General features: G+C 42.4%; 1 protein-coding gene across 4 annotated transcripts; it reads left to right on the plus strand.

Moving 5' to 3' along the window:
* Positions 1 to 12: 12 nt before the first annotated feature.
* Positions 13 to 24802, plus strand: LOC109960552 (potassium voltage-gated channel subfamily H member 8-like). Of its 4 annotated transcripts, none has more exons than XM_020600731.1 (15): positions 13 to 424; positions 8408 to 8641; positions 8752 to 8883; positions 9007 to 9152; positions 10126 to 10384; positions 11240 to 11397; positions 12612 to 12819; positions 13509 to 13871; positions 14295 to 14494; positions 15473 to 15722; positions 19185 to 19399; positions 22364 to 22638; positions 23326 to 23435; positions 23540 to 23613; positions 23721 to 24802. In XM_020600731.1, the coding sequence occupies exons 1-15, from the start codon at positions 349 to 351 to the stop codon at positions 24459 to 24461; spliced, it is 3441 nt and encodes a 1146-aa protein (XP_020456387.1). In that variant the 5' UTR covers positions 13 to 348; the 3' UTR covers positions 24462 to 24802. The 4 variants fall into 4 exon arrangements, with proteins under 4 accessions (XP_020456387.1, XP_020456386.1, XP_020456388.1 ...); XM_020600730.1 differs by lacking the exon at positions 13 to 424 and adding an exon at positions 7061 to 7658; XM_020600732.1 differs by lacking the exon at positions 13 to 424 and adding an exon at positions 7061 to 7658 and having other exon boundaries at positions 23561 to 23613.
* Positions 24803 to 26128: the final 1326 nt, after the last annotated feature.

The following is a 26128-nucleotide window of genomic DNA, read 5'->3' on the forward strand; positions in this document are numbered from 1 at the left end:
CGGAGAGAGAAAGAGGGGCGATAGGGGAGGAGGAGAGAGGGATTGCATCGCAGCACACCCGTGCGTAAATGTGACCATCCTCGCCGTGGTCCCCTCCATCCCTCCGTCCTCTCCCCTCCAGCCTCCAACGGCTCCTCTCTGCTCCTCCTAGCTGGGATCACCTGTTCGGTGGTCGGTGGTCAGTTTTGGACCGTGGAGTCCCGGGTGTCTCGGCTCGGCGCCCTCCTCCAGGGGTTAGGAGGAGGAGCGCCGGGGACCTCGTCCAGGTTCCTGCCGGGCTTCGTGTCCACTGCCGGGGAGAGCCATGCCTCGGAGCGCCGGGAGAGACGCGGTTCGACCCGCTCTCGGATGCCGGTAATGCGGGGTCTTATCGCGCCCCAAAACACCTTCTTGGATACCATCGCCACTCGTTTCGATGGGACCCGTGAGTACAACACTTGTCTGCGAAGTGTTCATGATCTCTCAATTTTGTGATGCGCAATAGATGTTTAAATCAGTTTATTTTGTCAACACTGGGTCGTTCACTCATTCAGGTCCGTTTAGAACAACATTTAAACTCCGAAACACGGTCCTCTTCAAATGCCTGCGAGGTGCTTAATGAGGACTGAGGGCATGTGAAGAGACAAACAGGCCAAAATCGTATTGATTGTTGACCGATGAATGAATTGTGATGAATGAAAGCACTGGTCAATGTTTAACATATTAAGAATTCATGGAGTCCTACCTGAGCACCAAGTACAGAGAAACTGGTCAGTTACAGAGCTTGATTCAACGTTACATACTTTTTCAGTATTTTCACAAAAATGCAGACGTGTGGAGTCAACAAGTCCAAAGTGTTTTGCCTATTTGTAGTCAACAAACTGTCCAAAACCAGGCCACACTTTAACATTAAATACAAATGTGTATTATTGTTTAGCAAAAATGTAGGTATCAAATTTATTTTCCAATGCAAATGTGTTGTTTCCTTACTGTATCTATGGTGACAATAAATTCAGCAGTAATCTACTGATTCCCTTATTCTACTGATAATTATTGCAATGAGTCAGTGTATTAATTACCATTCAAAAGTCACTGATTTGAAGCTTGCAAAAATCTTAAAGGTTGCAGGTTCAACAAGTTACTTTGCTCTGCTAGAACAAAAAGTGTGCTGCTGTTTCCCTGTTAACACCCCATCTCTCTCCCTTTCTGTGCAATGTGCACAGTTTGCACCTTGATTTGCCGAGTTGTACTGTGATTAGACACAGGAAACCACACAATATGAGCACAAAACGTGGTAATGAAGGCCCTGAATTTAGATCAAGTGATAAAGCCACTATAAGGCTCTTACATCATGTCTTGTGATAGTGTGGTTACAACAACAACATGGACCTATTCATAAAGAAAAGGTGATACATGACCTTCAAAAAGCTCTGTCATTCAGCTTTTACAGCTACACAGGTCTCAGAAATGGATGAACTGAGTCAGACACAGCAGGCGTTGCCCAACCTGTAAGTATTTTTCACCTGTTTTCACACAGGATTCATTGTAGAACCCTGCACATCAGTCTGGGTATTAGAAGCCATAGAGAAATCACTGTCAGCCACTATGCAACTGCTGTTATTATAGTTTAGCAGTGTTACATAAGAGGGTGCAAACTAACAGGCAGCAACAGAATGTGTGGCTGAAGTACTATATAAGGAATCGGGGTGGCATCTATCTGCTTTCTGAAACAGTAAATACAGGAGATGACTTTCATTTGTATACACTGCAGTGGCATTTCTTCTGCAGATCGTTATATCCCACTATACAGGTCCATTAGACGGAGGACGCTATTTTGGTTGAGCAGAGATTTTACCCACTTCATTATGACTTGAGCAGCTATCCACCTGCTCCTCCGGCTACACAGTGAAGTTCAAGAGTTCTTTTAAGTGTCGCTTTCATTAATCCCAGTTCTACATCCTGAGTGGTTTGATAGCGTGAAAGAATGTCTTTTGAGGCCAAATGAAAACCTGTTTTCATGACATCCACAACCTTCTTTTCTGCCTCCTCCATTCGCTTCACTGAATACAGACGTTGCAGTCCTTTTACCCGTCTGCTGATTCAGGAGTTCCCCGGGCAGACCAAGCCCAGGTGGCCTCTTCTTTCAGCTTCAGTGAATTATCACCGAACACAACAGGAACTGATGCTCCTCCAGTTACATCTCAGAGCAGCCACCTCAGCAGCAGAGGCTTTAAACCTGACCCGGAGATAAAGATTTTCAGACATTAGTGAGTGGTGCTCAGCTGGGAGTTCCCTTTCCCCCCTCACCATGTTTACCAAGTCCACCTAAGTGGGTTCTGCTCCTTTTTTACTTGAATATGTATATGGTGAGTATATATAATATAATCTGAACCAACTACAGTGAATAAATGCAGCTTTTTCTGGGTCCAAAACATGAATAATGACATCTGGTGAGGAGCTGTTCCTCACACCTGGACAACCACCCGTGAGACACTGAACTCTGGAATGATGCTCATGTTGAGCTACTTATTTGTGATTAGACTCTTGTTCCTTGTCTTGTCTGCAGGGTGCTGCCAAGAGAGTGGTGAGAGGTAGAAAACCAATCTAAAACACACCTAGAAAAATGACAAGGAAAGATTAGCGATGCCATATTAAATCATTACACTAATGTGTTAAAGCAGTACTAGGAAAACAGTGCAGGTGAAACATCTAGGTGAAACCTTTATGAGCGCCAAACACTTTGCTGCTTTTATCTCTCATTCCCTAAATTTGTTGACAGAATATAGGGCATGTCCTTTGTGACTGATAGTGATTTCTGAAGTACTAAAAACCAGCTGAGCAGAACAGTATTTTCAGGTCAGAGGCTGGGATCTTCCATCTTGTTCATACAACATTAATGCAGCACGAGAACGGGAATTTCTCCAGAGAATTTCTCTATTTTTTTTTTTTTTTTTACTAAAACCTGGTTTGTGTCTTCATTCAGGGCTGGGTTACTGAAGGTCGGCACCAGAGGAAATTAGATTTCCTTAGAAGGGTCCTGACAGTTACAGACTTCTTTGTTAAATGTTTTTATTTTTCAGTCACTGAAGAAAAGGTGTAGAACAGCTGCAATTAGTGCTGGCAGGTCTTTAAAAGGCTATAAAAGAAATTCTGCAGTTATTTCCATACAGTTTTGACATGAGCATAATGGTGCTGAGAAGAAATTCACAAATAATTGATCAATTTTTCACTTTAATCTCCCATTGTGTCTGATTCAGTGACAGCTGTACCAAAAAGTTTGTCAGTACATTGAGCTTTACAGCTGCAGAACAGTAGAAACTCTTTTTATTTGTATTTTAGTATGTGAATAACTGCAATATTCATTTTATAAAGTGTTCTAGATATTGTTAATGTAATGTTACTGTAATCTGACAAATCTGTCTTCCAACCCCCAGAGGAACTTTTTCATATGCGGTTTTTGTTGCCTCCATTTTGCATGTATCAGTTCTGGCCCAGTTTAGGGTATGAATCTAAGCCAATACTATAAAAAATGCTCAACCAAGCATGTGACATATGTGTGTGTGTTTGTCTTGCACTGTGGAGAATGCATTGTGGTGGGCTGTTGCTGTCATTATTAGTGACAAGGTTTACTGGGGTTCCCTGAGCCGCTCAGGGGCTGAAAAAACGGTTCAGCTCACATCTTTTTACACCTAGATTGTAGCATGGATGTGACAGGCCTAGTGTCTGGAGAATGTGCAGAAAATGAATGCAACATGGGGAGATAGGATCAAAGTAGAAGGAATATGATGTAAAGTAGCACAGGAGGTTTTTCTCTGTAATCATGTCTTTGGGGGAAACCGCTCACCTAAGTATGGGGCTGACCATTCTGCTATATATGTACAGTGAACACTGTAACCTTAGTGTAGTACAAGACAGCATCCAGGTGTCATAAAACTATACATACAGTGATAATTTAGACAGTAGGGTGCTTCAAGAAGAAGATGCCTGACCTGCAAAGCCCCGATCCTCAGCCACATCCAATACAATCATGTGGCTGGGGCTTTGCAGGTCAGGTTACACTGTTCATGGTTCAATGGGAGCAAACCCCTGCAACCAGGCCCCAAAAATTTGTGGAGAAATTTCACAGAAGAGTGGAGCAGCACATGAATGCCCATGGTGTTAAAATCATATCTTCAGCAATCACATATGAGTGACCATGCTGGCTCTCTGATAGCTCCAGTTTAAGCTTCTATTTTAGTCTCACATTAATGCACTGCCCATGCCTTTATGCAAATCTGACTCACTACTCTGAAATATTAGTATATTTTTCCTTTCTGCCAATTCATTATTTCAAAATTACAAGCCCATTTTCTCTGGAAGAAGTGATTCATCAAATCCTATTATATTCAGTCACACTGTTCAACCTCGCCAGCTGCATCATCCTTAAGATTAAAACTGTGGACAGCCTTCCACCCGCGTCGGCTCACACAGCTGCTTCAGTGATCAGATGCTACATTCATTTAACACACCTGGTGAAGCTGACAGCAAGAAGCTGACATCGCTGCTGTTGTCACTACTCATCCAGCTGGCTTTATATGAGAAACACGGCCACCCACAACAGTTGTGGTGTCTCAAGTGGTCCCACAGTGGTGTGCTGGAAATTTGGATGAGAAGTTACGCAGCAGAAAACAACTGCTGAAAACATATTCTGACATTGTGGCCATATAGGAACCTGTTTTTATGGGTGTCATTAGCTACAAGCAAACTACAGATTCTACTGAATCCCTCTGCAGTGACAGTGCCATTTGGAGTCCATATGACCTCAGTCAGGAACATAAACTGTCCCTGAAACATGATGGATAAAGCAGTGAAAATACTTTTTGAATGCAATTTACTTATCTTATTTTTGTTTGTGGTAATTTGAAGCCAATCTTATTATCTAACACTGAAAATGAATGAACCTATTTTCCAACACTGCAACATGCAACGCATATATTGATCTTTGCTGCTGCTGATTAACAAGCATGTCTGCTAAGCTCCGCCCACTGAGGTTTTCCTGGACCAATGAGATTATCTTCGCCTCAGAGAAATATTATCAGATGTATAAATGTAATAGGTTTGTGTTAATGTGTATTCATAATGACCAGTATATCACTTTAAACACACCATCTGTTGCAGGGCTTTGTGAACTTTATTGTCATGATTCATAACTGCTTCAGAGGAAACTTCCCATGAGCCTCCTGCACTCAAAGTGTCTGAGTGGGACTTTGATGGGGTTTTGCAAGAACATTTACACTGGACGTGCTTTATTAATGCATGAATTATTAAATTTCAGTGTCGAGAGTTCATCTTTATGCAGTCTCACTTTCCCTATCGCTCTCTCCTATTCTATCATTCTCATTCAATCAATGCTCGCCGGCTCTCGCGTCCTGTATTGTTCACATTTGTCAAAGTGAGTGCTCGGGTCTTCCAGATTCATTTATGTATGGACTTTAATGATGTCAGTGGAATGAATGTCAGGGTCTGTTCTTTCTAACTCAGTTTCATAATGAATTATTCAAGATTGTCCTCATAACTCAGGCTGTCAAACCTTTTGTCCGAGCTGCTGTTTATATCATAGTTTGGCAATGTGCTTACATATACTCAGAGAAAGGTTATATAAACACTCCTGTTTCCACTCTGCTAACATGATAGCTTACTGTTTTTTGGTGATGTGTGTTGAATTGGAAACATTTTGTACTTTGTTTCAGCCTAAAAATCTAAACACAGTGGCTGAAAGAGCAAATCAAATTCTATACATGCTAGCTTTAAATCTGATTAAGAAGATGCAGCAATGTTCTACTCTGAGGAGCCTACAGCTATAACACAATGACAAATAACATAAGCATGTATGACTGGATAAACATTACTATGATAAGAAATATCCCAGATCCCCACATCAACATATAATATGTGTGTTTATTTGTTTCTATTCTCAAAAAAAATATCTTATGGTTAATGTTATCTTTTGCTTGAGGCAGGAACATGAACAGATTGCTTTCATAATCTAAAACTGGGATGTCTGAGTGAAGTCAGATTTATTTATATAACCCAATTCTATACAATGTCTGACAGAAAAGCTGCTGCTGATGAAAATATAGTAGAAGGCATAAAGGTATGGAGAGGAGGGGAAGGCATGGGGCTTGAACAAAGAAAAAGCAAGATTATTATTTGAAGAGAACAATAGCGAGACACAGGGAAAAAGAGAAGATGTGGAGTTCACTGAAAAGCGGCCAGGGTGTTAAACTCTCCCTGAGGAGAGCTCTTCACAGTGAGCAGAATTAGCCTTTGAGACTGCAGAAGCGAACACTGTGCATAAAATTTTAATTATGTTTTCTTTGAATTAGCATGAACTTGTAGGTGATGGCCCTGTGGTTGAGTAAAGCATGTAGCATGAATGTGTAACAGAACTGGTTGCAGCCTATAAAGGCACAGGTCACGATATGTTGCTTTGTCTTTATCACGAATAAGTATTTTGTTAGTGTTTAACATCTACACCTCCCCGGAATAGAGTGAGTCTCTGTATAAGTCATATGGCAGGTGTCGTTGTGACATGTTAGCACAATAAAGTCTGTTGTCAAAAATGTAGAACTTGAAATTTTTGGACAGGGTGGCCAGGCTGGGGCACAGACCCACAGAGGGGTGGCACATTTGAAATGCATGTTAAAAGTAAATTAACCCCCTAATCCTATGAAAAAATTAACATACATTATTAAAAATCAAATAGTGTATTTTTTGCTCCTTATTTATTCCTGGCTGGGGACAAAATTGCAAAATTGTTCCCCCAACTGAGGCGAATCATGCCAAAAACTCTAAGACACAACCAGAGAACTGAATACAAATATCGTGCTGCATGCATGATAAAAAAAATAGTTTGACCAATATTAATTATAAAGCACCAGTAAAATGTTACTTGTATTTAAGGCAACAATTTGTCACTGTTTTTCATTCATTAATGCTGACAAGCATCACTGGCAGGGGCGGCACCAGGGGTGGCCAATCAGATACTTGGGGTGGACGGTGCCACCGCCGCCATCTTCTTGGCTCCGCCTATGGTCAGAACAAGAGCATTTAGTTTCATTGGCAGAGACGGGATGCTATAAAAATGCTTAGTTTGCATCTGTATTAAAAAGAGTATCATTTATTAGTGCATCTTAATGTCTTTTCAGGAGAATGTTATAATTCCAAATAGTAAAGTCGTACTAGTAGATCTATATGCCATTGGTATTATCCGACACGAACGCACTTACTCCTTTGCACAACTGTATTCGGGATATTGCCCCAAATTTTTTGCACTTAAATGAGAATAAGACTGAATATTTTTTTATTAGCCTTGATCCAGCCGCAGTGCTATCCAGTTTAGGTGCCTCTGCCCCCTCACTTACAGACATGGTGAGAAATCTTGGAGTAATATTTGACAATGACTTTACTTTCGATAACCAGATTAGGGCCGTGGTCAAGACCAGTTTTTTACACCTCCGACTTTTAACGAAGGTGAAGCCCTTCTTGTCATGTGGAGACTTAGAAAAAGCAGTCCACACTTTTATTACTTCACGTTTGGACTATTGCAATGCCCTTTATGTTGGTGTGTCCCAAGCTGTGCTGCGTAAACTTCAGCTGGTACAAAACATGGCTGCTCGGTTGTTGTCGAACACTCCCAGGTATGCCCACATTACTCCAGTTCTTTTTTTCACTACAGTGGTTGCCAGTAAAATGGAGAGTTGATTTTAAGATGTTGTTATTTGTCTTTAAGGCCATATATGGCCTCGCCCCACCATACCTATCGGAGCTGTTATCAATATACACCCCGCGCCGAACCCTGCGCGCCGCTGAGCAGTTGTCCTTGGTTGTTCCACGGGCCTGATCTAAAAAATGGGGCGACCGCTCGTTTGCTGTCTACAGTTCTAGACTCTGGAAATCATTACCGGCTGAGATCCGGTCTATAACTGAGCTAGCGGTTTTTAAGTCTACTTTAAAAACTCACCTTTTTAAACAGGCTTTTGGTGTTTAATCTGTTTTATCTGCCCTAAAAGGACATGGTTAATTTGTGTTTCTATATTATTTTATTGTGATGAAACTTTTATTGCTATGATTTTCTAACCTGTATTTGGTATTGATTGTTTTTGTATTTGTTAGTTGATATATATGTTTCACTGTGCAGCACTTTGTGCTCTTCGGAGTTGTAAAGTGCTTTATAAATAAAGTTTATTATTATTATTATTATTATTATTACTAGTAGCTGTAGTAGCATTCAAAACAGATGTTCATGTTTCCTCTGAGACACCAACAAGCATCTTTTGAGCTCCCACTTTGATACATGTGATGGATACTTGTGCTCACCATCTGTCTGACCCACGCCTAATCCATGTGTTTTCCTTTCCTGCGTCTTGGCCCATCTTTCCTCCCCCAGACAGTAACTTTGTCCTGGGGAATGCACAGGTCCAGTCCCTCTACCCCATAGTCTACAGCTCTGATGGTTTCTGTGAACTGACCGGCTTTGCCCGCGGTGAGCTGATGCAGAAGAGCTGCATGTGTCACTTCCTGTATGGCAGCGAGACCAGCGATCGTCTCACCTCGCAGATGCAGAAAGCGCTGGATGAACGTGAAGAGTTTAAGACTGAGATCATTCTGTATAAGAAGAGTGGTAAGAGTGGTCAGAAATCCTGTATCATAATCGTTTAGGGAAGCCTGAAATGTTTGTGGATTTCAGGCTAATTCCTCTTTGTAGACAGTAGTTCTCTTTTCTTTGAACAGGCTCTAAGTTCTGGTGTCTGCTGGATATTGTGCCCATAAAGAATGAGAAGAGTGACGTGGTCCTGTTCCTGGTCTCACACAAGGACATCACTGAAAATAAGGACCTAGACCATGGCAATGAATCTGACACTGGTGAGAGAAAGCATGAAAAGGTGCTGGTGGGGCATGACTGGTGATATTATACTGGGCGTTTGGGAGCAGAAGTAAGTTCCTGTACTTTTCTTAGCATGTCACTTCTGTGGTCTGTCCTTCCAGATGATGAAACAGGCCTGGAGATCCATCAGATCAGCTGCCCTCCGGGCTTTAACATGGCGCGGCGCCGTAGCAGGGCTGTTCTTTACCAGCTGTCTGGGCACCTACAGAAACCAGACAAAACAAAGAGCAAGCTCAAGATCAACACCGTGAGACACATTTGGCACTTTCTGTCCTCATTAGGGTTTGACCTACTGCTTTTTAAAGCATGGTACTGTTTTTATTTCAGGTTTGACTTTGACTCTCAGTCCTTACTCCATAGTTGTACAGAGAAGAATCAGGACTGAATCAACAATCATGAAATGTATTCATGCCCAATAATGAACCTTTTGACTGCCAGATTACCATTAGTTTATTGTGTCCAACACTGGGGGATTACACGGTTATAATAAATATTGCAGCCTCAAGGATACACCAACAAAGCTTGCACTTTTAGTTTTGCATTAAATTAGTTTCTGAAGGGGAGGATTACATGGTGTCAGCAGAGCGTGCATTTTCTCATAAAAGGGCAATTTGGTAGTCCAGTACTCTTTTCAAGGGCCTCATTTGCTCCTTGTTATTTGCATTCATTTCTGAGTCAGTAAGAGGAAAACTTGTAAATTCCAGTAAACGAAATGATACAAATTGTGCAAATCTGCCCTTGCAGTTCAATCTCAGTGACTCAGGACCTTAGAGGGGAGAAATTAGCATAAAAGCTCTTACTAGTCATTCACTTTCAGTGAGAGCCTGGCTGATGGTCAGAAGGTTTCACTCTCCTGCATCAGCTCAAGGACACATTGTATTTGTCTTCAATATCCACTGTATACTTTGTATACTGTTATTTTGGTTTGTGTGAGACGAAGTACTCTAGGCCTATAGACTGACAAGGCAACAAATTGTGAGGTGAAGCTGCTAAATTAGTTGAATTTTCTTTTAACGTTGACCAATTTGCCTCTGAAATAAAGCAACACTCACACCATGCAACACAAGTTTCCAGTGAAACCACACCACTAGTACTGATGATGAAATATTTATGCTGAGTACTGGAGATCCTTTCAAGGTCAGAGCTCCCCATTACTAATTAGACAGATATAAAATCCTTCATTTTTAATGTCTATGTGTGTTTTCATAAATCATTCCCAGAATGTTCTGGGAGCCAATGCTAACCCGGTCCCAGAGTACAAGGTGGCGGACATCCAGAAGTCTCGTTTCATCCTCCTTCACTACGGTGCATTCAAGGCCGTCTGGGACTGGCTGATCTTGTTGGCCACGTTCTACGTCGCCATTACTGTTCCCTATAACGTGTGCTTCACAACGGTGGAGGTACGAGAGGATGGTGGCTCTGCAGCACGAAACCCTCCGAGTGTCAGCGATATCTTGGTGGAGATCCTCTTTATCATTGGTAAGGCTGTGTTGACGTACTTGTCAAAAAAACTTTGTTGTTATTTTAAAGTGTTTTATGCTTTGGCATCAGATGGAGCTTTGCCATTAAAACTGATTCCAGTCTTTCAGTTACAGACTTCATTCTTAGTTTTATCTCCTTTCTTTCATTCATTTGTCTCTTTAAGCCGTGTCTCCTAGCTCCTGTGTCACTCCTTCTGTCTTAATTGGCCCATTTATGTAGACTGTATTCCCTCCAACTCCTCCCAACTTTTTCCTATTCTAACCCCGCTGTCTCCCTTCTGGCAATCAACTCTACTTAATCACACCCAAGAAAGGCTTGTTAAAAGAAATATTTTTACAGCATGGATATTACTGTCCCAGTTTTGGTGTGTCTGCAGTTTAGCCTAACATAATACTCACTATTACAGAAGCATTCAGTCCCCTGCCAGAAACAGCCTCACAGCAAACAGAGCCAGTGAAATATGAGCATTTTCCTGTAAGGTAGCTTCAATCTGCAATCATATGTCTATAGTGTTAGGTTGGTCAGAAAAAGTAAAGAAAAAAACTTGTTTTTACTTCATATTTTATTTGGATTGAACAAGTATGATGTTATTTGAGATTTGCAGGTGCTGGAAGGCTGATTTTGTGCCTTTGGCCTGAGCGAGGCTGTTTCCTCCTGTTTCTTTAAGATAAGCTAACTGGCAGCTGGTTGTTCAGTATGTAAATGGCATCAGTCTACTCATCTAACTCTCGGCCTGAACACAAATATTCCTTTAAAATGTGGGACTGTGCCTAAAAGTAAACCATGTACATAGTTTTGTACTACTGCAAAAGTAAACACCCAGGATGGTGGATGTGCTGTGTTGTGTGTCAGATATTGTGCTGAACTTTCGAACTACCTACGTGAGCACATCTGGACAGGTAGTGTATGACGCGCGCTCCATCTGCATACACTACGTCACGTCCTGGCTGTTTGTGGATCTGATCGCCGCCTTGCCCTTTGACCTGCTGTACGCCTTCAATATCAGTGTGGTGAGTCTCACACACACACGGTGTTCACACATACATACATAGCTATACAGCGTAGTTTTTAGTTTGCTATATACACATTTTGAAACCGCTTAAATTGTACAAGTGTTCACACATACATATATAGCTATACAACGTAGTTTTTAGTTTGCTATATGCACATTTTGAAACCGCTTAAATTGTACAGGTTTGACTGTGCTTGCACTTTTGTCTGTCATTTGTGTGTCTGTAGGTGAGTTTGTGTGTCTGTGTGAGGTACAGGTATGGGCCCAGCCCCTGATAATAAATGACAATCTTTCACCAGAAGCACTCTCCTGCTGTTCGGCTTGTGTACTGATTGATAAAACCATGAGAGAGCGTGCAAATGTGCAGTGAATTCTGAGGCAACACCACACAGACACACATGTGCACTTGTAAATGGTACAAATACACAGCAAAGGAAACAAAGTGTAACAAAAGTTGTGTTTACATTTAAAAGAAGAAAACTGTACATTACTGCAGAACATTTTGCCCCATATTCTGTTTCTGCTCTTCCTCTGCTCTGTGTTTGATGTAGTGGCTTTGATGGAGGAAAGCTGAGGCTGAGTTTCAACAAGAAACTCATTATTAGCTAAATGTATAATTAAGCTGATTAACGAGAGACTGTGACGACAAATTACAGGTGGAGGCAAGTACATTAGCCAGATGATGCCGAGCCAGAGCTGCTGAGAAGCCAAAGAACCAGGAAAATGTTCCTTTTACATTGCCATGTGTTCTTATGGTTTTCTTTATGTGCCTCCATGTAGAGCTACTGGTGTAACTGGTTTAGTAGATAGCAGAATAGTGTCTCTCTGGGCTTGTAGGGAATCAATACACGTGTGCTGAATGGATCCATATCCAGAGAATTAAGTGCTGTTTGAGGGAGGTGCTATTATTTAGCGACTGATGATTAAACCAGGGTTTAGATGCTCTGTGAAGATTGTCTTCCTCCAGTGTCATAGCCCATGGTCAGGATTACTGATCAGAGTTCTCAGTGTGCATGGGGACTTTCGAATTTCAAACATTTCTTGGCTCCAGATGGGAAACCTTTAACATAAACTTGAAACTGGGTTCTCATATACTGTATATCAGAGGTAAACGTCTACTGTACCTAGGAGGGACTAAACCCATCCAAATAAGCTCCACTTTTAGAACATTTCTATGTTTATACTTTCAAATCCATGACTCCTCTCTCCCAGAACTTCGGGGTGCACCTGCTGAAGACGGTGCGCCTCCTGCGCCTCTTGCGTCTCCTCCAGAAGCTGGATCGTTACTCCCAGTACAGCGCTGTGGTCCTCACCTTGCTGATGTCCACGTTCGCCCTGCTGGCCCACTGGATGGCCTGCGTCTGGTACTTCATTGGACGTAGTGAGATCGAAAGTAACAGTCCCACCTCCTGGGATATAGGTTTGTTTCTGTGGATCTTGTGTAGCTCAATGTGAGGATTTACATGGTTTCATTCATCACCCAAATCACATGTGAAACTCCCTGAGGCAGTATGGTTCAAATCCATTAAATAAACTGGCTAAGAATAGCTTGTTATAACACTTAATCAATATTTTTTAATTAACAAGTGACCACCTGACTCTGCTGTTCTTCTCAGTTCTAAGGAACACTTTGGCTCTTCTGTGTCATTTTAACTGATCTAGACAAAGCATGAAAACATGCTAGTACACTCAGCGTGAGGTGTGTGTGTCCTTTTACTGAGAAAACACTTCTAATTATGGTGATCAGTCTCCCTTCCTACTGTGCTCACTGGTGCCAAACAACAACAATACTGTCAGCTGCCTGTGGCGGTGATTGTTATTCTGCTCAAGTGATTTAAATCGGCAGAGGGGAGTGAGACAGGAAGAAAGCGATGAAATCAGTTGCATGGTATAAAGCTAGACAAACGATTTGCACCGTGCATAAATGTAAACTTGGATTTCAGTGTACTCCTCCCAAATACATAAACACCAACACTGAAGTAATTACTGTGCCCTTCTAGCCTTGTTACGGCTGCTAATGAAGTCTTCTTGTAAAGGCCATTTTACAAGCATGGATGCACTCTCATTAAACTGACAAACTCTTCTGGACTGTCCCCGTTCACCTACCAGGCTGGCTCCATGAACTGGCCAAACGCTTGGGAACGCCGTACTTCCTGGCACCACTGACCTCCTTGTTGGGAGTCTCTGATTCACCTCAAGGCACCATGACAGAAGGACTGACCAATTACAGCCAGTGCAACAGCTCACTGAATGGTCCCGGTTGGGGTTCAGGGCAGTGGAACGGCAGCAGGACCAGAGCGAGGACACCGAACAACTCAGGGATGACTCTGAGCGGTGGTCCGTCTGTCAGGAGCTCCTATGTGACATCACTGTACTTTGCTCTAAGCAGCCTCACCAGCGTGGGATTCGGCAACGTTTCAGCCAACACAGACTCCGAGAAGATCTTCTCCATCTGCACCATGCTGATTGGAGGTGGGCAACACAACACCAAATGGGTCACGACTTGTTTTCAGTGGAAGCAAAACAAGCACAATATAATGTTATTATTAGGATTTCATAATGAGAATGTCTCGTTGAATAGTTGAGTCTGATTAACATATAAAACATAATGCAAGCACCTTCAACCTCTCCATAGGCAAGCAATTGCTAACAGTTATGCAAAGTGATTTTACTGCTGGAAAAGGATTATTTCTCTTACTTGTGGCCAGAGCTGCCAGATATCTAGTAACTACAGCTGTTTAGAACATTACCTTCAACAGCTTGTTACGCCCTGGGCATGTAGAATAGATAAATGGTACAAAGTCCCCCAGAACATGAACTGAACTGCTGCAAAAAAGACATTTACTGAAACAGGCTTTACTGACGCTTTTGTCTCCTTGTCCTTCTCCTCTACAGCATTAATGCATGCTGTGGTGTTTGGCAATGTGACTGCCATCATCCAGAGGATGTACTCACGCCGCTCCCTCTACCACACCCGCACCAAGGACCTGAAGGACTTCATCCGGGTCCACCGGCTGCCCAAGACTCTCGAGCAACGCATGATGGAATGTTTCCAGACGACATGGTCTGTCAACAATGGTATTGACGTCAGCGAGGTAGGATTTATGGCATATTAAAACATTTTCTGGATGCACATGTCTGGACACAAACACCTAAATGATATCATTCTCCAATATGGTAAATGGTCTTATACATGTATACCGCTTTACAGCATACTCAACACGCTTTTACACTACTTGGCCATTCACAATCCCAAACACTCACACACCGGTGACATCACCAGGAGCAACTGGGGGTTCAGTGTCTTGCTCAAGGACACTTCTACATGTTGACTGGACAAGCCGGGAATCGAACCGCTAATCCTCCGGTTAGGAAGCGACCCGCTCTACCTCCAGAGCCACATCCGCCCCAATAGCAGGCTCTGTGACTGTAGTTGGCAAACCAGTATGTTTCTGAAAATGCCTGACTTTTCCTTAAGCTTTTGAAATGAGCTTGTGGTTTGGATTGACCTTGTCAGTTATAATGGGATCAACTGGCTCCTGAAATTGGAAATGCAAATCAGGCGACTCACCCTCCAGCCAGACTAAAGTAACAGCTCCAAATCACTGAGAGGATTTGTGTTTTGTTTTGGAGAAGCTGAGATTCAGTTTCATGGATTAATGGCCTCATAGACACACAAACTCACTCCTGCCATGGCTACAAATGATGAGATAACATGGCGAACAGACGCTAATGCTTTAGGGTAATAACCTACGACAGTATCAGTTCACCAGATATTAGTCATGAGAGCTGTTGCATTTGTTGTTATAATGTAGATATTTTAAACCTTCAAATAAACTTCAGCCAGAAACAGTTTGCTGGACATGCACCATCAGCTGGTTGTGACTATGTGGGAAGGTGAAAGGTTTTATTTCTCCTGTTCCCTCCCACACAGTCCCAGTCAAGTGATGACACAGAAAGGAAAGAAGCTCATAAAAAGCACTAAACACAGAGACTTTAGTGCAGTCACAGAAATCTTTTTGTGTGCCCATGTTTCACTGCTGAGGTCATGTTTTCTTCTCATTCCTCCACAGCTGCTGAAGGACTTCCCAGATGAACTGAGGGCTGACATCGCCATGCACCTGAACAAGGAGCTGCTGCAACTGCCACTCTTTGAGTCAGCCAGCAGGGGATGTCTGCGCTCGCTCTCCCTCATCATCAAAACCTCCTTCTGTGCTCCCGGGGAGTTCCTCATCCGCCAGGGAGACGCCCTCCAAGCCATCTACTTCGTTTGCTCAGGCTCCATGGAGGTACTGAAGGACAACACTGTGCTGGCCATCCTGGGTAAATATAAATACATATAAGAATAATTTTTATTGTCATAACATAATAAATGTGACATATTTCTCAAACAAGCAATGAGTTGCATTACTATAAGCAATAAAACCACTAGGGCTAGTTGTAAAAGAACTCAAAATGAGTTGGTCTTAATGAAAGGTAAAAATATATCCTTCCGTGTTTATGTTGACATGTATAGTACAATATAGCACAATACATAAGCTCGTATCACCACTGAGGTTCAGCACCATGGACAGCACCTGTTTCCACATTGAGGTCTTACTGGGGCCTGACTTACTGTGTTACACATTAAAGCAACATAGCTGACTCTTTTCTAATATCTCTTAGTTGAAATTTGCTCCAGAACATATCCTGATGTGGAGAGGTGGGTCAGATCATAGCAGAGCAGAGAGGGGTGGATTGCATTGCTCTTGCTAGCACTAGCTTGATTTCCAGCATATTGTCACCTTAAGGCTAAGAACATTAACGGACTATACTCCCATAGCAGGTAAGCCAGTGCAGTAAGTCTGGGAGGTTGAGTCCAGCTTCCTGTTGGGCCAAAAGACTGAGTGAGTAATTTTTCTACCTTTCTAAAAGCCCTCTAGATTCTGGCTGCAAAGTGATTCGGAAACCAGCATCCATGTCCGAGTGCAGAGCGTGAAGCAGAGGAGGAGCCATGGTTCAGTGCGTCTCTGAAAAAGAGCAGCACTGTGTTGTGTGCCAGATATTACTCCTGGGAACTCACTTCTGAAGCCAGTCATCAAAGCTTCCTTCAGCTCCACAGCTGTGGACACTGTGGAGCCTCTCTTAAAGTCCTGCCATCAGTACAGCAGCAGTCCTGCAAAAGATTCATGTTTCATATCCAAGATGAAAAAATATATCCATCAGAGACTCTTTACATGATAATCTCACCTTGACTGATGGACTGGCTGAGGGATTCAATGGCACCTTTGAAAAGCTACACAGCCTTGCAGAAAACAAAAGAAAGAATATGCATTAGCTGTTTCCAGACAGTAGAGTACATGCTGTTTAAATCATCAGGTTAGCACAGGCCGACGACCTGGGAGCACATGCAAAATGACAGGTGAAAAGAAGGAGAAGAAAAGCGCATGTGTGACAGACAGATTAACACGTGATATGTGGAAAAGTGGCAGGGACCATATACATTCATGGAAAAGATGTGGCCCAGATAAGCTGCAGTGAAACCTTTTGCAGCATTACACCATGAGAAAGGGCTCTTACCACTTAGGACATCATTAGACCATTAGTAGATGACTTTTAATAGCCAGTTAGGGTTTATAAAGAGAACCATAATGAGGAGGAGCAGTCTGATAACAAATTCCAATCATCCCCATATTAAAGGGTCCCTGTGGACACACAGTTCACACCCCATCAGGTGAAAAATGGAGTGTGACCCAGAGACTGATGAGGACATTTGGGCAGCAGCCAGAAGCCTGAGTAGATTTCCATCAGCAGCATTATTCAAACATGAATTAATGAATGATTTTATTCATTTATTTTTCCACTTGCTGACTGTGGAACAAGCTGTAAACACAACACTGAGATATTATCACCTTATAAAGCTGCTATGGTCAGCGTGTTAGCAAACAGTTGCATGTACACACCCAGTAGACATGAGGCAAGTAAATCTAATATTCACTCACTAATTCACTAATTTTAGCTCTGTTTTGGTCTTCACCAGCTCCTAAAGGAAGCCGCACTAGTTGCTAACTTTGCCTGTCTGCAGTGTGGTGCTGGATAGGCATGTACACTGGCTTTATCACTAACCGCAGCTGCCTGTTGGAGGAAGTGAAGATTTCAAAGGCTTGTATCTGTGAATTAATAGTTAATTAATGTTATAGATTGTTAATATAAAACAATATAAACTCAGGTTTATGGTGCAACAGGAAGTTCAACCCCATCCCCCCACACTTGAACTTTAAGTCAACATTTTGTGTTATAGTATTAAAACTGGGCACAAACAAAAAAGCACAAAATTTTACAACAAAAATAATAAGAAATTGATAACATACCCCCATTTAAATATGCAGATATGATGACTAAATCCAGAAATTAATCCATTAGCACTGCCATGCCAAAATGCTGTTACTCAGGAAGCCCATAAAACTGCATTAATACAATGCCAAATTAATAAAATGCTTCATGTGAGCAGCTAGAAACACAAACTTGTGTTAGTGTCATCCCACCAGAGTAAGAGCCTCTCTAGAGCCATGTCCTGCAACATGTGTACGCCTTCCATTCTGCATAACACAGATGAAACTGAATAGAGAAACACAAACAGATTCTCAAACAACACTGGAATCAGTCCAGGTCCATATAAAGCAGAGGGATCAAACTGGCAACACTGTTTTTCATATTAATGATCTAACTGGTGTAAATAATGTAGTGGCTGCTGCCTCCAGAGGAAAGAGGGTAAACTCATTAGCACGTTGGACCAGCTGTGTGTGTGCCCATGCACAAACACACACATTCTCCTCCTCTTTCTCCTGTGTGATATTCTTTGTGTTATTTTTTCACAGCCACATAGGCGCACTCACAGTCACACTGCTCTAACAGGCACCCAAACACTTGCCCTGATGACTGAAACACACGCTGCTCACACATTTGAGTTTTTACAGTTCTTCCTGCTGCTCTCTTTTCTCTTTCTCACACACAGACATGCACTCAAATTGTTTTGGCAGTGCCACTTTGCATTTTCAGCTCTGGAGACGGCAGTGAGGTAGAGAGAGAGAGAGAGAGAGAGAGAGAGAGCACAAGGAAAAAGAATAATACAGGCTTTCTGTGCTAATCTGTAACAGTTCATCTATATCCCACAGAGTGTACTTTAACACTATGCTTAAATTGTCTCACCATGCACATCAGACTCTGTTGTACCATGTTTTAGGCTGAACCATGTCCACAAAGTGAGACTAGAAGCGGATAACTGGGTTTGCAGTCACCCAAGTGTTGTACTGGATATTCATGTATTCATTGCTATGGGGTTATACTGCACTGCAAGTAGCCATCAAAAGGCTTTGTTAGCGCACGGCATCAGTTTGTTGACACGTTACTCCCACCAACTTTCCACATGCACGTTTGTCTTTGCTCACAAACCAAATAAATGGAGACCCACTCATAAAGAGTAAGCTCCATGGCATCAGTTAAAAAGTCCTCAGGGTATTTTCAAGGAAGTATACTGTAATACAATGCACCATACATGTCCAGCCATGCAGTATTGCTCAAATATCAATTTATAGATGCAGTACACTTGGTGCAGGAATGTTATTTTTAATTAATTATGAGTTTGACTGTGATCAGTGGAGTGCACACCAACATGATGAGTAAACACTCTACTACTTTAATTGTCCAGGAACCCCAACATTAACAGCCCATACATGTACAGTTCATTACATTTTATTACTTTATGTAACCGGTAAAATTGATTTCCCCTGTGCCTCCATTTTCCAGGTAGGGGTGACCTGATTGGCTCTGACTGTATGACACAGGAGGAAGTGATTAAGACCAATGCATGTGTGAAGGCCCTGACCTACTGTGACCTGCAGTACATCAGTCTCAAAGGCCTCCGCGAAGTGCTCGGCCTCTATCCTGACTATGCGCAGAAGTTTCTCACTGAGATCCAGCATGATCTAACATACAACCTCCGGGAAGGACACAACACTGAGGTACAAGATGATGTGACTGGTGTCAAGAGGCTTTGAATGTAATTTCTAATGCAAAGTAAGTAAAAAAAATGATGAGTTGATTAAGACTGAATATTTCAAAAATCTTCCTTAATTATCATTAGGGGCAAACAAACACAAACACTCCCCAAAGAAATCTCTCATTTTTAGTCCTTAGACAAGGGACGGGGCAGCATGGCGGAGCAGTGAATAGCACTGTCTCCTCACAGCAAGAAGGTTCTGGGTTCACGCCCCGGCCAACCCGGGGCCTCTCACTACAGAGTTTGCATGTTCTCCATGTGCCTGTGTGGGTTCTTTCCAGGTACTCCAACTTCCTCCCACAGTCCAAAGACATACAGCTTGGGTTGATTGGAGAATCTAAATTGCCTGTAGGAGTGAGTGTAGTTGTTTGTATTCCTGTCAGCCCTTTGATAGACTGGTGACCTGTCCAGGGTGTACCCTGCCTCTCGCCCAATGATAGCAGGGATTGGCTCCAGCCTCCCCATGACCCTTATTAGGATAAGGTGTATAGATAATGAATGGATGGACAGATAACGGCCAGAGTCATAGGCAGACTGACGTCTATATTGAAGGGTTCCTGCTGCTCCACCAATTCATCTGTTGTTCTTAGGCTCCATCTTACCTTAGCTTGTGACTTGCGTTGTCCCTGTCTGTAAATGCAGACCCATGATCTGCTAGCTGCTGTAAACAAATAAGACCTATATTTCTCCTATTGCATTCATTGCAAAAACTCATCTCTCAAAAACAAGAAAGAAGATGATACAGTGGGAGAAATTTCACTTAAAACAAGCAAAATTATATGGTGTCAAAAGAGGAAATTATCACTTGCTAAGAGTTTTAGAAACAAGTAAGAATATCTAGTCTCACAGAGCTCTTAAAACTAGTGCAGCTAAAAACAAGTACATTTATCTGACACTAAGCAGTTTTGTACTTGTCAGTGTTGGTCAAACAGCTTTATAAATCTGGTAATTCTCATTTCAAGCATTAAGTTACTCAGAACCAGCCTTGCAATCTGAGTAACAAGTTATAGTAGCTTATGACAATAACTAAGGAGAAAGTGAAATGTTCTAACATAAAACCTACTTGATAAGAAATAAAGTGAAAGTTTTAATCCATGGCCTGTATTACTGAACTCAAAGCTGGACTATTATGTTACATTATGGACTTTGTATTAGTTCAAAGTGACTACAGATTCCAATCAAGGTAAATAAATTATTATCGTTACCATTATGTACTGTAGCGGTATTTATCTCCTAAACCAATAACAGTATGCTGTTGCAAGGTATTGGAACTGATGAGTGAATCATCTCACATTTCATGGTTCAAAGCCAAGTCCGGTTCTCAGCTGTGCAGTAACCTGCTCCACCCAATGTTTCATGCAATGCCATAGTGATTCCTTTGCACTTGAAAAGGATTAACCATCTGGACTGGAAGTGAAGACAAAGCCACGGCTTCTGCTTGAGATGCAGCCAGCAGATAAAGACATGCACTAAACATTCGGATGCCAGGGATTTACAGATGGACCTGGGCTGTAGCGTACAAGTCATGTACTGTATGTCTGAAAAAAAGCTGGCTTCGTTATGGCTGCCAGTCTCGGCTGACTGGCGTTTATTTCACAGCTTAGCCCAGCTTTTTTAAAACAAATGGTTAGAGTCGATGCAAGATAATTAATGGATTCACTCATGGATAGAGGAAACATTTAAACATTAAACAATTTAAACTCTAAATGGCTGTCAGTGCCTTACACACATATGCATACTGTATACGCCTACAGCGACAGCAGTACTTCATCTTCCACTAAAAATAGCTCTGTTGGATCGGTGGGGGATGGGTGGGGTCATCCCTGGCTGGATAAATATAGAGCAACATCCAGATGGAGACGAGAAAACATCAGGATGAAAGAACGCTGCAGGGGGGAAGGAAGAGGGATTATTTGCATTCATGCACCGACACACACGCACATGCTAGTTCCCATATATGAACATGCAACACACACCCATTTCTCTTTTCTTTTTATGCACATAACTGGCTGATGCTTTTATTGTGGTGTGTTTTATATCAAGCGTGGCACAGGCTGCTCACACACACACACACACACACACACACACACACTCAGAAAGTTTCTTCTCTGCCAGTCTGTTCCCTCCAGACCATCCTCTGGTAAAATTAAACCTCTGTGATCTAAAAATACCAGCTGGGCACGTGAGCTAAAACTGGATGGGGAAGACAACAGTTACAGGGTAGAGGAGAGGAAGGGTGGTGTGACAGGGGAGAAGAGAGAAGATGGAATTTGTCTTCCACTGTTTTAATCAGCTTTAAAATTCAGTCCAGAGAACGTGCAGGGAATTTATCCAGTAACCTTTAGCAAACAGTAAACAGTAGCAACATGCTTGTTGCAGGAACTTTATTTTAAAAGTACAATCTGTTTGGATTGTTAGGACTCAGACACTTCTACTGTAGCAAAGTCATTCATTAGTTATATTTTAAATCTGAGATCACAGAAACCTTCAAAAGACTGAGTGTCTTTGGGAGTGAATGGATGAATGATGCTCCTTTGCAGCGCTGCTTGTGAACTGAATGGATTTCAGCACCATTGCAGCAGTTGTGAATGGCAAGTCTTCCCTCTCAGTGAAGCTTCTAATAGCTCAGCAGCTCCCCTGTCTGGTCACACAGCTCCACCGCCTCAGAGCTGTTTTTATTTCTGACCATTCATTCATGCACAAGCTGTATTGGAGCTCCATGCCTCCTTCTAATTTCAAGCAGGTTTTCAGTTGTGGATTTATGCAAAAGTGACAAAATTATACCTTATTTTATATTTAATATAGCTAAAAATTGAGTTGTTGAAATGTAGGTGACACAGCTGTGAAACATACAAGTAAATTGTGGATGATGTAATGCAGGTGTGTCTCTATTGCTGTCAAATCATTAATCATTTTCATTCTTCAGGCAGACTGTGAGAGCAACGGAGGGATCATGAAGAAACTTCCTTCCATCAGGGAGGATGAGGAAGCATCAGGGTCTGAGGGGGAGCACTCCCCTCTTCCCAGGATTGCTGCCCTTGGCAGGTTGGGCAAAGGCCTGCGCTCTCCCCTGCGCTCCCCTCTGCGCTCCCCATTGCTGCCACCGAGACCCTTCAGACCGGTGAGCGATTGCACTCGGCCCTCCAGCTTGCAGATCCCCGTGATGAGCTTCAGCTGCCTGCAGCCAGATCTCAGCCCTCGGTAAGGAGCCAATAATTTACTGGCTAGGCTGGCTGGAGGAGTTCATCAGGTTGTCCTCTTGGGGATTTTACTTGCATTCCTTGTGACTTGTGAAATTATTCATTTACACAAACAGTCCACAGGCTAGTTGGTACTGAATCCCTGGAGAAGTGGCAACAGACGCTGGACTGGAGGAATCAGTTTGTCTTGGTTCAGCTTTTACAAAGTGCCTTAATTAGAGTCCCGAAGATCCATGAAGAGAATCTCTAAAATATGAGGAGGTTATTTTTGTCTTTCCAGCCCTGTGACAAAATCACTGAACACCACAGAAGAAGAGACTTAACATGATACCCTGCACTTGGATTCTATGAATGAATGAGAAACCTTTTTGTTGCTTTGGCAATTAAACTACATCCAGTTTGTGTTAAACACAGGATATGTGCAGTCTCCAACTGTCACTGTGCTAACCCACACAGTTTAATTACAATTAGACCTACAGTGTTAACCTCACATTTGTCATTGTTGCCTGCTGCCACCATGTGGAACCTTTGTGTCATTGTCTCACACTGAGCCAGCAAACAAAGGGAAATGCAAATTTTGGCTATTACTGATTTTAATGCCACAGTACTTAATTTGTTATCATTATCATAATCACAAATCAAAGTCCTGCGTGATGTTCACTGACCTCCCCTTCATGTGTGTCCTCAGGTTTGTAGATGGGATCGAGACAGAAAACCAAAATGGTTCAGCTCAGAAGTTTGATTTTTCTCCCAGTGAAACCCACAGAGTCCTACCCAGCCCTAAGTCAGCGACCTCAGGTTAAAACACACTATCAGGCTGAACCACATCACTTTTCCTAAAAACGCCAACTATATCAGCACCATCTAAGCTGAAAATGAATAATTCATCTGTTCTCATTCAGGATGCTTGCATGTGTCCACAGGGCCTCATGATGAGTGGGACACTGCGCAGACTATTGCTAAGCTAAAATATGAGGTAAGGAAGGTAACACTATGATGCTACAGAAAAAAACAATTTAAAAAATACTTAATTTTTAAATAGACCTGTTTGTCTCTTCCATCTGACCCCTCCCCCGTCTCCAGATGAGCGTCCTTTCCCATCAGGTAACTGCTGTGAGTCAGGAGCTGCAGGAAATGATTCGTCTTCTCAAACCCCTCTTCCACCCGTCCACGCTGTTGATCCCCAGCACTGTGACTCCTCCCAGCGTCTCTTCACACAGCTGCTCCATGGCCCCGCCCCTACTTACCCAACATGCACCTGTGGATTGTTCAATCCATCAGAATGCTCCGTCCATTCTGGTACCTGAACCATCTTCACCTCAGCTGAGCAGGAAGGTGCTACAAGGAGAATTTGATCCACTTCAGTATTCCCCCTCTCGGACCAGCATCCTCCATAGTCCACCAGTTCTTCACCAGACCACCCTCCCAGTGTCTCATTGCTCAGCCCCACCGTCACTCAACAGCTCTCCCCATGAGCACACAATTATGCCGCATCCCTGCTCATCTTCCTCCATACTTTCTCTTTCTTCAACAAGCCACCCATCATCCACCACTCCACTGCTGGTAGATTTATCAGGACCTGGACGTCAATCCCATCTCCTGCTCCATTCCCAGTCTGAGTCCCAGCTCCAGTTCCATCCTGAGTGCCAGTTTGTATCCCAGTCTTATCCCCATTCCCTTTCGCAGCCTCACCTCCGGCCCCTTCTCCAGACCTCTAGCTCAGCATCACGCCCTTGGAAACCCTTCCTGGACCTGCAAGAGGTGGAGTGGGAGGAGCGCACCGCCCAGCTCAGCTTCATCGATGAAGGACAACCGTCAGTGTGAACAGACAAACAACACCCTGACACACCTTGCACAGCTTATTGCATGACAAACATTTGCCCAAAGTTTGGGATGTGAGCTACGATATAAATACAAGTTTAAACTATTATTAACTATGATCATGAGCACCAGGTGTAAGCAGGTCTGATAATAAAAGAGTTTTTCAGTTTCATCTGGATTTATTTAATACTCCTGAGTGATATAAAAGCAAGATGACTGATCCTACAATAATCCAAACCTTTTTAAAGCCTCAGCAAAAATAAGAAGAAGCTTAAACATCTGCGTGCTGAACAGGGTCAGACGAACTCACAGTCCTCTAACGTCAACGTTATCAACTTTCACAAAAGGCCACATTATGGGAATCTATATGATTTACAGCTTTTTTTAAATAATAAAATAATACATCTAACAAATTCCTAGTGTTGATATTTTCCAGCTAGTTTGGAGTCAGTCTTGGTCTAACGTGTGATGAAGAAACTTGAAGCCTCACTCCAACATTGGACTTCTCAAGAAGTTGGAAACATCTAGTATTCAGCAGTTTAAACTTAGAATACTATATAACATAATACCAGAATTTCCAAGGACGGAGAAGAAATAGATGTAATTTTGAGAATGTTTTCATTGAACCTTTTTGTGTAAAAGGCACATCTGGCACAACATATTATCCACAGCACAGCATTTTTACATGTCTTAAACCATTTCTGGCAGTCTCTGAATAATTACAGTACACACCACTGTGGGGCAGCTTTTCTACAGTGCAAAGACAACAACAAGCTCTACGCTCCTCTTCTCACAGGCCCACGTTTTCTGCTGTTTGAAGTGATATGTCAGAACAAAGAAGAATCTCTTAGTTGAACTTAGAAAATAGATCATATGAAGACTGGAGCTGCAACAATGGACAGAAAATAAATCAGCAGCTATTTTGACAACTACTATTTCAAGCAGCAAAGTTCATTTTCATTGTCATAACATAATAAATCAAATATCTTTGGGTTTTGGTTGAACAAAACAAGACAAGATGGTGGAGATTTTTCACATTTTTGAACTTTTTTGTGACATTTCATTGACCAAGTTATTAATGAATTCATCAGTAAAATAGTTTGCAGATTCATTAGTTAAACCTGATTGGTGGGACACATGACATACATGAAGGAACTAAACACTTCTTCTACCTAAAATCATTGAAAGAAAAACCAACACAAAAACACTACACAAAAATGACCAATGGAGAAAAAGAATAACAAGAAAGTCAATTTAGTACAACTTTGGCTGCGTTACTCCAAACACAGTCTACTGTGTAAAACAATTCTTTCCTCTGCTTTTGGTTGCCAGTGTCCACCACCTCCTTTTGGCATAAACTGTTCACTGTGTAAGTGAATCAAAAGTACATATCCGTCTCCACATGGTACTTTGAGACCATACAAGCATGGAGAACATCAGTATTTCCTGCTACAGGTAATAAAAGCTGGTTTGTTTTTATTGGAGCCTTAACTGCAACACACACCATCACACACACTCATGGGAGCTGTCAGGAATACTTGGGATGATGTGGGACAGACGAGCGTCGGTGCTGTTCACACATGCAAACACACACACACCCACAAACCACAGAGGCAGAGCGACAGGAAGGCAGACAGGCTGAGTAGTAATGATGGGTGACTGTTGTGACT

The sequence above is a fragment of the Monopterus albus genome, unplaced genomic scaffold (genome assembly GCF_001952655.1).
Source record: "Monopterus albus unplaced genomic scaffold, M_albus_1.0 scaffold48.1, whole genome shotgun sequence".
NCBI classification, from domain to species: domain Eukaryota; kingdom Metazoa; phylum Chordata; class Actinopteri; order Synbranchiformes; family Synbranchidae; genus Monopterus; species Monopterus albus.